The sequence below is a fragment of the Pelodiscus sinensis genome, chromosome 18 (genome assembly GCF_049634645.1).
Source record: "Pelodiscus sinensis isolate JC-2024 chromosome 18, ASM4963464v1, whole genome shotgun sequence".
In the NCBI taxonomy this organism is placed as follows: Eukaryota; Metazoa; Chordata; order Testudines; family Trionychidae; genus Pelodiscus; species Pelodiscus sinensis.
The window spans coordinates 7667521-7680564 of NC_134728.1; the positions used below are offsets into that span (position 1 = coordinate 7667521).

The following is a 13044-nucleotide window of genomic DNA, read 5'->3' on the forward strand; positions in this document are numbered from 1 at the left end:
AGCAGGCATCCAGCAGGGCCCCGGCCTTCGCCACCCTTTTTTGTCCCGCTGCCAACGGGTAAGATGTGGCTATAGCCAATCCTGCAACAGTTTTTTCATAATAGTGTGTAAGGGGTAAGAACACCAGTGTCTTGCAGAATGAGAGTTAAGAAGGTATAAGACTCCACATTTAAATGTGATCAACTTGAGCATGGTCCAGGTTGAAGGCGGAAAATATGTCAAAGAAGATAGAGCTCCTTGGAAGTGGGGAGAAGAAGGGAACTTGCAAAACATTTTAGGAGTCCAGGATGGTTTCAGTTTTGAAATTCTCAAATCAGATGTCAAGTATCAGAGGGGTAGCCGTGTTAGTCTGAATCTGCAAAAGCGGCGAGGAGTCCTGTGGCACCTTATAGACTAACTGAAGTGTTGGAGCATAAGCTTTCGTGGGCAAAGACCCACTTTGTCAGATACATGCATCTGATAAAGTGGGTCTGTTCCCACAAAAGCTTATGCTCCAACACTTCAGTTAGTCTATAAGGTGCCACAGGACTTCAAATCAGATGGTTTCCAGTTGCACCTAAATCTGTTCTGCCTGCTCAAAAAAAGCAAAAACCAGAAAATCCAGCAAACTGTATACTCCAAACCACGCTTAGTTATTGCAACAAATTGTTGCGACACCATATGGTAATATTCTGTCACAATAATGCAAAAATGTAGTCCCTGCAATCAGCTTAGCAAAAATGCCTTCTTTGGAAAGACAGTCATGTGCATCAACCACAAGACAACAGCCCAAAGGGATTCTCCACAAGATTTTGCCTCTGTCATCTTCAGACAAGGTTTTAACATTTCAGTGCACCCCCTGGTTGTCTTGACAGCACCTTCTCCCCTAAAAAGTAACAGACTTCTTTGGGCTATGCCTGCTGCCTAGTAAAAAGGAAAAACCTGCTTCTTAGTGCCATCACAAGCTACATACAATTGAAGCTTTACTTCGAGGACTCTGCCATGTCTGCATCAGGGTGGATGCTGGTCTTGCATGAGACACAGGAGAGAATTCATTTAACTTCTGTTCCTCAGTTTCCCCACCTGAAGAATGAGTTATGCTTTCCTAACATTAATACACATTCATTGAGAGATATGAGGTTCTCACGTAGAAAGCACTGTAGAAGTATGAATTATTTGTATTATACAACACTAGTGAAAGATCCCTTAACGTTTGGATGGTTGCCTGATCTATGAATGCACCCATCAGGCCTTCTGCCACACATCCTTCCTTCCCTCCCTTAAAACAGGCTCCAGTTTCCTGCAGCTTCTTTCTCGTGTCAGTAGAGCGCACAGAATATAGTCAAGGATGATGGCTGGTTTGAGTGGTGGCAATCAGTAGGCTTCTCAGGCATCAGTCATCCTTGGCTATATTCCCCTCACTCCTATCTACTTTCACTCTCTGCTGTGGGAGTGCACTTCCATTTTTCCTGTGCCAGATCCCCTTCCTCTCTCCTCAGCATGAGCCGAGGCTCTTCTTTCTGCTTGTCTGTGGAAGTCAGTGTGGAGAGCAGAGAAGGCCAGCAGAAGATAAGACACCTCTAGCAGGAAACTACTGACATGGAGTAAAAAAAGCATCTGCTTTCTTCAGTCCAGTTGCCTGGGCATAGGAATTCTGAGGTAGAAGAGCAGACACGTGTGAGTGAAGGTCTAGAAACAAGTTTAAAATAGTCTCATGAATAAGGCATGTGCTCTGGATTTTATATCTACCATGTAGTTATTTAGACACAAGTGATGGGCAAAGGCTAGCAAAGCATGTGACGTGCTGTCTCTGCTGCCTGTTCAGCAGCAGTATATCAAATGAACAGAGATTGCCAGAGCTCTACTAAGATTCATGGATGAGCCAATTGCAAAAGCAAAGATGTTTTGATACTGGCCCACATGCCAGTTATTATTGGTGCCACTGTTTAACCAAAACAAGCCACATTCATTTCTGCATTATTTACAACAATGGGAAAGGGAGGAGGATCCACAATTTCAAACATAAAGGCATTTCTGAAAGTCCTGCTGGAGTACCTATTCGCAAAAATAGGAGCCTAGGTTATCTTTTAACAAGTACAGGCAGTCCCCGAGTTACGCGGATTCGACTTAAGTCGGATCCGCAGATACGAACGGGGATTTTCTCGCCCCGGAGGACTGGAGCGGCGGGACGCCTGGTCCCGCCGTCCGCCTCCTCCGGGGCGAGAAAAGCTGCTCCCCGTCTCCCTGGTCTGCTGCGGGAGCCAGCAGACCAGCCAGCAGACCAGGGAGACGCTGAGCAAAGCGGCGGAGGACCCGGGGCCGGACCCGCGGCGCTTCCAGCTGATCTGGAAGTGCCGTGGGTCCGGTCCGGGTCCTCCACGGCTTTGCTCAGCGTCTCCCTGCTCTGCAGAGCAGGGAGATGCTGAGCAAAGCCGTGGAGGACCCGGCCAGACCCGGCGCTTCCAGCTGATCTGGAAGCGGCCGCGGGTCCGGCCCCGGGTCCTCCGCCGCTTTGCTCAGCGTCTCCCTGGTCTGCAGAGCAGGGAGACGCTGAGCAAAGCGGCGCAGGACCCGGGCCGGACAGCGGCGCTTCCAGCTGATCTGGAAGCGCCACGGGTCCGGCCCGGGTCCTCCGCCGCTTTGCTCCGCGTCTCTCTGGTCTGCTGGGGGGGGACGCAGCTAAGCCCGGGGCCTGTGGTAAAGCAGGTGGGGCGCTGCCGGTTGGTCCCGCAGCACCGCTCCTTGGCGCTACTGGACCAACCCGGCAGCCCCCCAGCTACTCTGCCCCAGGAGTCCTGATTCAGCCGCTGCTGATCAGTTTCAGCAGTGGCTGAATCAGGACGCCTGGGGCAGAGCAGCTGGGGTGCTGCTGGGTTGGTCCAGTAGCGCCGAGGAGCGGCCGCGCTACTGGACCAACCCAGCAGCACCCGAGCTGCTCTGCCCCAGGCGTCCCCAAGTTAGCCGCTGCTGAAACTGACCAGCGGCTGACTACAGGAAGCCCGAGGCAGAGTTGCTCTGCCCCGGGCTTCCTGGAATCAGCTGCTGATCAGTTTCAGGAGCAGCTAACTTGGGGACGCCTGGGGTTCTTAAGTTGAATCTGTATGTAAGTCAGAACTGGTGTCCAGATTCAGCGGCTGAATCTGGATGCCAGTTCCGACTTACATACAGATTCAACTTAAGAACAAACCTACAGTCCCTATCTTGTACGTAACCCGGGGACTGCCTGTAATCCTAAACCTGGTTTTTAGCTAGTTTTCAACAAAGAGCAACTAATAAAACAGCATAGGTGCGTCTAGACTGGCAAGATTTTGGGCAAAAGCGATTGCTTTTGCGCAAACTTGCCAGCTGTCTACACTGGCCGCTTGAATTTGCGCACTGACTTTGTAATGTACAAAATCAGTGCTTCTTGCGCAAATACTTTCACGCTCCCGCTCAGGGATAAGCCCTCTTGCGCAAGAATACTTGCACAAGAGGGCCAGTGTAGACAGGCACCTTAATTTTTTTGCAAGAAAGCCCGATGGCTAAAATGGCCATCAGAGCTTTCTTGTGCAAAAGCGCGTCTAGATTGGCATGGATGCTTTTGCACAAAAGCACTTTTTGCGCAAAAGCATACTTGCCAATCTAGACGCTCTTTTGTGGAAATACTTTTAACGGAATTTTTTTTCCGTTAAAAGTATTTCCGCAAAATCATGCCAGTCTAGACACAGCCCATGAGCCAAACTTAATGCTTGTATGAAGGAAATGAAATTAATGAGTCACTGGGTAAAAATTTGACTGAGTATATGCCTTAAAACAAAGGCTATTAGATTCGCACTTCTTCAAGTAAATGACAATGCTGCATGACAAACATGTTGAGTGGTTTTTTTTAATTTAACAGTAAAGTTAATACTGTAAAGATAGAACCCAGTAACAGTTCAGTATGCTTCATTCACCAGTTTAACAGATACACTTACTAAAATCAGTTTGTCAGGAAGAAGAAAAGGAGTAAACGGGAATTAATCATTTTCTGGCAATTAAAAAAATAGTAATTGCTACCAATTCTTAATACTCTGGCATGTAAGACTAAAAACAAGTTTCAAAATATCAGTAAAAGTCTGAACTAAAATTACTACAGGAAAGTACAGCATAAGATTAATGTTTTATATTATTACTTCCATTTAACAGCCCTTTGAAAAAATAGCTTTTAAAAAAAAGAATTAAATAGTGAAATACAAAAACAACAGTTATATACATTATTACAGTACAACCATGTTCTTGCATAGCCCAGCGGATCCCTTTCATACCACATAGCGTTAACGGACATTTTAGTTTAAGCCACTTATGAGGACTTCTGTCTAGAAACATTTAACATCTTGCTTTATTTACAATATAAACTCAAAGGCTGAAAAATAAATTATACCATACAAGTCTCTAAGAGACAGAGGGTTTACTTTTCCCCTCCCTCAAACAGAAGAGTAACAAAGAATGCTTCACCTTAGATCTGTATTTAATGTGCTGGCTTTTAGTTTTACTGGGCCAGCAAAGCCAGGCACTTGATAGAAAATGGTGTTCTTGCTATAACATTCTATACAAAATGTATGTCCTAAAAACAGTAACCCACAAAGGGGCCATAATAGTCCCTCAAAAAAGCAATAAAAATAAGACAGGAAAGGGATCCAAACTTTAAATAAATGACCTAAGCTTTTCAAGAACTGAGGCTCCTTGTTCCGCTAAGAGCTTATTTCACAAACTCTGTTAACACAGAACGTGTGTGTCTATGTGCATTATTAATATTTTAAAATGCTACCACCTGACTTGTTAAGTACACACATGCTTGTAAAGCTGCCAATTCTCTCCTTCAGTATCCTGAGAATGTAGCCATCAATTAGCTATGTGACACTGACAGGCAAGCAACTCCTTACGAGAAGACACAGAAACCTATGCCACACATGATGACAATGTGCTGATGCTTTTTATATCTGGACAAGTAGTTTTTTCTCCACTTAATAAATCTTTATAACAACCTTCCTTCTCTCTTATTCCGTTCTACTGTTCCCATCCCTGGTTCTGTAGTTAAAAGCACCCATCTTTTCACTGTATTCTCTTAAGTTCTGCGCCGTTTTGCAGCACTTGGACTGGAGGGATTGCTGTTTGCATTCAGGACCTTTTCAGTGACTCTGTTACGTTTCCGTTTATCAGCTCCTTCTTTGGACCCAGAATCTGATGAACTCCTTTCTTTCTCTTTGCTGCTTGGTTTTTCAGCTGCTTTTCCCAAGTTTCCTGAAGGTACATAAACTGAAAAGGGATCAAAGCAATGACTCCAAAATCAGGCTTATTTTTTACATTATGTAACAATTTTCAAATCGATTAAGGCTCCCAACATCCTTGTAAGTAAGCAAGTATTCTCCCCAATTTAAAGAGAAAAAAATATTTAAAATGAATCCCTTACTTTTATTATTTGTCCTTAAAATGCTGTACGTAACTATAAAATTCAAATAATAATACAATCCACTAACCTAGATTATATTGCAATTTTAGCTTATTCTTAAAGAACTTCTATTTTACAGGGCACATGGTCAACCTATGAAATTCATTACCATTGAAGGTCACTGAGGTAAATATTGCAGTTGGATTTTAAAAATAAACTCAAGTATTTTATGATATAACTCAGGGACGGGGAACCTCGGGCCCAGGGGCTGGATGCGGCTCCGGGCTTGCCTGGATCTGACACCCAAAGCTCATGCCCCCCCAACATTGGGGAGCCCAGGAAGCGATCTTCCCTCCCCCGCCTCTGTAGCATGAGGGGAACATGTTTCTCCTTCTCAGTCAGTGATGGTTGTTTTTGGTTTGTGTTTGTTTTTTGCTTCTCAACTGTGTATGGCCCCTGACTGATTTTTCTGAGAGTCAGTGGCCCCCAACCCCCAAAAAGTTCCCCACCCCGATATAACTGGTTAATTTCACAACCACTAACAATGGGGTTGATCTTTCTCTTATTAAAATGGATAACAGAATTGTCACTGATTATACAGTACAAGGTCCTACATAAAGTGATGAGAGAAATCACATCTCATACTTCAGAGACATATTGTACACCACTGCAACTGAAGTGGAGCAAAAGATAATTCCTCTGAAGTATCAAATATTGGCAACTGCTGCAAGCAAGATACCAAAATAGGTGAACCATCTAATCTGGGTATTGCAAGGGTTCCTCCTGTTGATGATGTGGTGCCTGCCATCTGTTTCAGATTCACAAACTTGGGATACTATTATATTAAAAGCTACTACTAGAGGATAATATAGCACAAGACACAACAAGGAATATATTTTCCATATGCACCAAGCCATAAGACTGTGACCATTTCTTCTGAATGTGAACCTTGCTAGTGTGATCAGCCTTGTAGCTGAATTACCACAATGGGAGTTTTACTTCTGGCTTTAATACGAATCAACTATGGCCCTTTGTTCTCTCCCAATTGCTCCCAGAGCTCAAATCGACTGAGGACACTGGTATTGTTTACTATATCTGCAGAACCAGCAAAGAGAATTCAAGTTTGTTGATTTCCAGAAGGTACATTTTAAAAATATTTTGGTTCTTGGCAATGGACGGATGGCTTTTTAAAAAAAATTCTGTGCCATATTATGCTAATTTTAAATTCAAAATAAGTCTAATTTTAGACTTATACCACTTGATGAAATTCATTCAGAATTGTTGTTGCCTTCTGAGAAGCGTGGCCATGCAGTATAAAAATTACAGATGTACCTTCTTCTGTGCCTGCGTGAGATTCCATCTCTTCTTTTATTTCTTCTTTCACCTCTTCTTCAATCATTACTTTTCCTGTAGAGTTATTAAGCAGATGATGAATTTTGTTTAATAGAAGTGTAATTTATCTTTTCCTGTGGTACTTCAGGAGGAGCTCTAAGTGTGCAGTGTTCAAAACTGGCCACTGTAAAGGTCAACACTGTCTCAAGTAAAGCAAAAAGGTTACTACTGAAAAAACAGATGAATGGAATCAACAACTGAGCCACAATCGCTTTATGGAAACAGCAGGGCAGATGTCATAAAAAACCATATTTCAATCAATGTATTCTCAATAGGAACAAATATAATAGCGATTGGGCAAAATATGTGGCAATGACTTGGACTGATGCTGCCTTTTATAAATATTAAGTGAAATACTTATTGCAGCCAGTAGTTGAGAGTCATTCTAACGTTCTTTAAAATCTCACAAGAACAACTGTCCTTTTTCAGAAGTAGGAACTTCCAAGTTCCTGTCTTGGACAACTGCACTGGATACTTGATAATAATCTGGATCACAGGTGGCCCGTATCAACTGCCAACCTGGCCCTGCTCACACTCCGTCCCCAGAACGCCTACTGTAGGTGTACTGAGGATGGAGTGTTGCTGCCTCGAGTGCCATCCCTCCCCATGCTCGGGGTGGGGAAGCTGAAGCTGCGCACTACCCAGTCTCCCTGCACTCCTAGACTGGAGCGTGCACACTTGCCCATCCACTCTCCTTCCCTCCCCGTTGTGGGGGATGGGGCCTTGGCTAAAGGGGCAGGGCCGGGGGCTTGCCTCCCACAGCCCGACCTTCCCCAACTGCCCATGATCTGGACCTTCCAAGTTTAACTGTCTTTAAAAAAAAAAAAATTTTTTTTGGTTGGTGGGCTACGTATTGGCTACATCAGAATATTGAGAGGGAAGCTCCTGTAGAGGAATTTCAAAATTAGGCAAAGAATCACAGAAAAACATTAATTGAACAGATTCTAGAGTTGAATATTAATACAAATCTATTGTTTTAAAGCTTTACATTTAAGATAAGATTCTCAGTTTGCTTTCAAGTAATTAGTGACAGCAACTACTGCAAGAAGTGTTTAGGAATGCACCGTCAGAAGCAGAAAGGATTTTATCTGTGGTGCTCTTGGACAAAATACAAAATTAACAATCAAATTAATTATTCCAGTTTCCCTACACAACATGGATACTTTGTGATGCACCCTGCCAAAAAGCAAGTGTTTTCACTAGAGCCCTGCAAATCTGTAGATATCCAGGTTCTTTTTTTCAGATATAGATGTGGATACCATTTTTGTATCCATGCAGGGCTCTAGTTTTCACCTGCAATAGAACTGCAGCTATTCAGTGTAAATAAAACTCTTGTAACAATTGCCTTATGAAACTTAATCAGTAACACAGTCTTACTAAAACATTCAAATCACCTAACCCCCAAAAGAATAAACCTTTAACTACTTGCATATAATTCCCAAGGACCGGATTTTGACCTCCCTGCTGCACATAGCACCCTTCCCCACCCTCCCCACCTCAGTAAGTGGAAGACGCGCATACTCTGCCAAAGGGAGATTTTGATAGAATGTGTTATCAAAAATCCCATCTACATTAAACTTTTTACTATTTTACCTCTCCCTGATTATTACACAATCCAATGATGTGACACACCAGCGTCAGCCTAGTACATCATTACTTCTTCCCTTCTTCTGGAGTTCAAGTTGCCTAATCATGCCTAGAACTTGATCAGAGCATTGCAACATAAAAGCTAGCATCAGATCTCACCTTCTTTCACTTCTTGGATAATTTCCTCAGGCAGGATGAAATTTTTCTCTGAATTAGGGAAGGGCAGAATCTCAGATTCATGCTTAAGAAAAAAAGTAAAATGTCTTTAGTGTGATTTTATTATAACTATCAGCTCAGATTTCCTAAACAAATGCCAAGTAATTTCATATACAGGTTGGACCTCCGTTCCGGCACCCTTGGGACCTGACTGGTCCCGGATGAGGGATTTTGCCAGACTAGGGGATGTCATATTTGTCCCCCGTTATCAGGCCCCTCCTCCCCCAGCCCTGGACCAGCTGCCCTCCTTTCCCACCAGCCTTGTTGCACTGCTAGCCCTCCCCCTCCCTATTCCCTGCTAAGCCAGGCAGCCCAGCTCCCTGCACACCAGACTCCAGGACATGCCCGGGAAGCCCCACTGCAGCACACCAGATTCCTGGATGTGCCGGGGAGTCCCACTGAAGTGTGCCAGGCTCCTGGAAGCTTCTTGCAGCCACACTGCAGCGCGCCGGGCTCCTGGACACACCAGGCAGTCCCGCTGGGTTGTACCAAGCAGCCCAGCTGTGGGGATCCCAGCCACCAGCCTTCCACCGGGACTCTCTGGTCCTGGAACATCCATGGTCCAGAGAGTCCCGATTAACAGAGGTTCAACCTGTACAGGAAAAGGCCAAATAATTCGTAATAGGATATCTCAGTCTGTCATCAGAAGTCCCATAAGGGTTACCAGAGGACAAGATACAGAATATGAGGGTGACTGTCCACTTCTTGAAAATGCTTGAACTTTGTGTGTGTCAGTAGGACTATTTGCACATATAAAGTTAAGCATTCAAAGTATTTACTGGATCAGGGCCTACAGAGAAATTTTACATCAAAGCAAGTGCATAAGAGGGAAGAAATACGGGACTTGATTTTCCTCTCTCCTATACTAGTTTTACACAGGTGAAAGTCCACTGACCTCACAAAAGTCACCTAATTTACACCAATGTAAGAATTAGGCCCAACACATATGACATCAAAGCTGTTGACATCTACTGGAAATCAGAATTCCTTAATGCCAGTTTTCTATACTCACTAGTGCTTGCATGTCATACATGGTACTCAAATGGTCCCAAATCACTCTGGAGGAAATCTGTCGTCCAATATTCTGACTGAATTTGTCTCGGATACAAATCATGTGAAAGTGGCGATTCACACCTGAAGGAAGGAAGTTAGAGCCATCAGCGACATTTCCTGAGAGGCATGTGCATCACCTCACTGAGTAAGGGTGTGTCTAGACTACAGAGTTTTGTCGACAAAAGTGGACTTTTGTCGACAAAACTATACCTGCGTCTACACTACCGCTGAGTTCTGTCGACATAACGTCGACAGAACTCAGCAGTTTTGTCCACGCTGGTAAACCTCATTTTACGAGGCATAACGCCTTCTGTCGACAGAGTTCTGTCGACAGAAGGCGTTATTGAATGTAAACTGTCCTTGCGTCTACACTGCCATGTCGACCAAGCAGTTTGCTTTGTCGACAGAACTGAATGTCGTGTAGACGCTCTTTGTCGACAGAAGCTTTGTCGACAGTATCTGTCGACAAAACTCTGTAGTCTAGACGTACCCTGAGTTAAGTGACTGCACCAGATTCTGTGCAGATCTAATAATTAAAATCTTGGCTGGGACCACAGGGTCTTCTCCCATTTTTAGGGCACAGACACAGCTAAGCCAGAGGCAATGAATCCTGAAAGCTGCAACCAAGTAATTCTGAAAGGGGAGAGGGAGCAACAAAAAGTCAACAAGCCTGCTTGTGGATTGTTTCACTTGCACCTAACATGCCCCAAGAGATGTCCTGCCAACAGCAGAAGGGGAGAAGACCCCACACCCTTTCCCCCCACACTTCCTCGCACTCCCTCCTAGCCAGGCAGAGCAAGGGAAAGAAAAGCCCAGCAGTGGGCCCCTGCCTCGCTACATTTCCCCAATATTCAAAATTCCTGCCCGACCCCTATTTTTGCAACTAAAAATCCCTACCCGCGGGGGCAGGTCCGGCCAATAAGAAAACATAATGGAACCTGCCCCCCCCCCCCCCCCGGGAATCCGGCCCTGGGGGGCGGTGGGGGCAGCGACCACAGGCAGGAAAAGCCGCCCGGCCCCGCAGCCACTGGCCCCAGCTCCTGGAGCGGCAGGGCCCCCGGGGGCTGGAGTCCTGGCTGCGGGGAGGGGGGGAGGGGCTCGGATTCGGGGGGGGGGGGGGTATGAGCGGCACCTCCCCCACCCCGACGCTGCCCGCGGGAGCCACTCGGGGCGGCCCGCCCACTCCCGGGTCTCCTCCCGGCAGGCGCCGCTACTCGAGGCCGGGGCTCGGCCGCGGCCTGCTCTCACCGACGGGCTTGTGGCCCAGCATGGCGTGGAAGAGGCAGACCTCCACCTCGGGGCTCCACACCACCGCCTCCTCGGCCGGCGCGCCGGGCTCCGGGGCCGCCGCGGGCACGGGGGGCTTCTCCGCCACCGCGCCGCCGCCGCCGCCGCCGGCCGAGCCGCCCTCCGCCTCGCCCATCGCCCCGCGCCGCCGCTCTGTGCAGCGCCGCCGCGCCCCCTGGCGGCCGCCCCGAGCCCTGCAGCGGGGGCTCAGGGGCTGCCCCCCCCACCATTGGCGCCCCCTGGCGGCCGCCCCGAGCCCTGCAGCGGGGGCTCAGGAGCTGCCCCGAATCATTGGCGCCCCCTGGCGGCCGCCCCGAGCCCTGCAGCCAGGGGCTCAGGGGCTGCCCCCCCACCATTGGCGCCCCTTGGCGGTCGCCCCGAGCCCTGCAGCGGGGGCTCAGGGGCTGCCCCCCCACGATTGGCGCCCCCTGGCGGCCGCCCCGAGCCCTGCAGCGGGGGCTCAGGAGCTGCCCCGAATCATTGGCGCCCCCTGGCGGCCGCCCCGAGCCCTGCAGCCAGGGGCTCAGGGGCTGCCCCCCCACCATTGGCGCCCCTTGGCGGCCGCCCCGAGCCCTGCAGCGGGGGCTCAGGAGCTGCCCCGAATCATTGGCGCCCCCTGGCGGCCGCCCCGAGCCCTGCAGCCAGGGGCTCAGGGGCTGCCCCCCCACCATTGGCGCCCCCTGGCGGTCGCCCCGAGCCCTGCAGCGGGGGCTCAGGGGCTGCCCCCCCACCATTGGCGCCCCCTGGCGGCTGCCCCGAGCCCTGCAGCCAGGGGCTCAGGGGCTGCCCCCCACCATTGGCGCCCCCTGGCGGCCGCCCCGAACACTGCAGCGGGGGCTCAGGGGCTGCCCCCCCCACCATTGGCGCCCCCTGGCGGCCGCCCCGAACCAAGCAGTGGGGGCTCAAGCGGCTGCTCCCTGCCCCCTCAGTCCTGGCGGCCGCCCCGAGCCCTGCAGCGGGGGCTCAGTGGCTGCCCCTCACCATTGGCACCCCCTGGCGGCCGCCGCGAGTCCTGTAGTGGGGGCTCAAGCGGCTTCCTCTTCGCCTTAGCACCTCGTGGCGGCCACCCCAAAATTCCTGCAGTAGGTGCCTAGTGCCTGCACATCCACCCTGGCCTTGTCCCTGTAGTGCTGTGGTTCTCAACTGGTGGTCCATGGTGCCTTTTTCGGTGGGCCACAGGAACATTGTCGAAAATCACAAGGTGTGGGCAGGCACCAAAAATCTGTTAGTAAGAAATAAATTTCAAACCAAACTGTTCGTTGTCTGCTCTTTTTTATCATGTCTCAAAAAGGAGGAAAATTTTTTGATTGGCCTGGTGGTCCGTGGACTGAAACGAGTTGAGAACCACTGCTGTAGTGGGGTCCAGTGGCTGCTCCCTACCCCTCAGCCCTGACGCCCCCTGGCAGCCACCCTGATCCCTGCAGTAGGTGCCCAGCACCTGTACATCTGCCCCTTAGCCCCGGTACACTCTGGCAGCTACCCTGATCCCTATTGTGGGTTCCCAATAGGGATGTTAAATTTCATGTAATCAACTAGTCGATTAGTCAATAAGCTGGGGAGCTGCAGTGGGGATAGCTCCTGGCTTCGGGAACTAACTGCACTGTGGCTCTGCCATTTAAATGTATTAAGAGCCTATTGGCTCTTCTTTATACATTTAAAAGGCTGAAGCAGAGCTGGGGGACCCAGTGTGACCCAAGTCAGCTGATTCCCAGCTCGTGTTAGGTCCCTCCCCACTGTGCACCAACCTTAAATGTAAAAAGGCTGGAGCACAGTGGGGAGACCAAGTGTGAGCAGGGAATCAGCTGTCTCAGCTCGCTCCAGGTCTTCCCGCTTCACTTCTGATTTTTAAATGTATAAAGAACTGGCAGGCTCTTAATACATTTAAAAAGCAGAGGCGCAGCATCTGGGACTGGGTGCAAGCCAGGAATAAGCTCATTCCTGGCTCGTGCCCAGTCCCGGCAAACCCGCTGCCTCCCTTGCCCCCTGCAGAGACGATGCTGTGGGGAATTGGCTTTTAAGCTGACTCATCCCAGCACCAGCTCCCGCTCCCCCTCCTTTGCTGCCTCTGATGGGATGTGGGGGGGGGGAAGGAAGCAACAAGTTGAGGGACTAGTCAACTAGTT

General features: G+C 48.8%; 1 protein-coding gene across 1 annotated transcript; it reads right to left on the minus strand.

Moving 5' to 3' along the window:
* Window positions 1-3830: 3830 nt before the first annotated feature.
* Window positions 3831-11072, minus strand: MRGBP (MRG domain binding protein). The gene is made up of 5 exons (XM_075901078.1): window positions 10883-11072; window positions 9594-9715; window positions 8525-8606; window positions 6719-6793; window positions 3831-5253 (listed from the first exon to the last, which is right to left on the minus strand). The coding sequence occupies exons 1-5, from the start codon at window positions 11055-11057 to the stop codon at window positions 5063-5065; spliced, it is 645 nt and encodes a 214-aa protein (XP_075757193.1). The 5' UTR covers window positions 11058-11072; the 3' UTR covers window positions 3831-5062.
* Between the last annotated feature and the right edge of the window lie 1972 nt (window positions 11073-13044).

Excerpts from the sequence above, each read along its gene's own strand:
- MRGBP (XM_075901078.1), bottom strand. The coding sequence starts at position 11,057 with ATGGGCGAGGCGGAGGGCGGCTCGGCCGGCGGCGGCGGCGGCGGCGCG. Across the intron at positions 8,607-9,593 it reads TGTATGACATGCAAGCACTA|CATGAATCTGAGATTCTGCC; the intron begins GTGAGTATAGAA and ends TTTTTTCTTAAG. Across the intron at positions 5,254-6,718 it reads TCACGCAGGCACAGAAGAAG|TTTATGTACCTTCAGGAAAC; the intron begins GTACATCTGTAA and ends ATCCCTTTTCAG.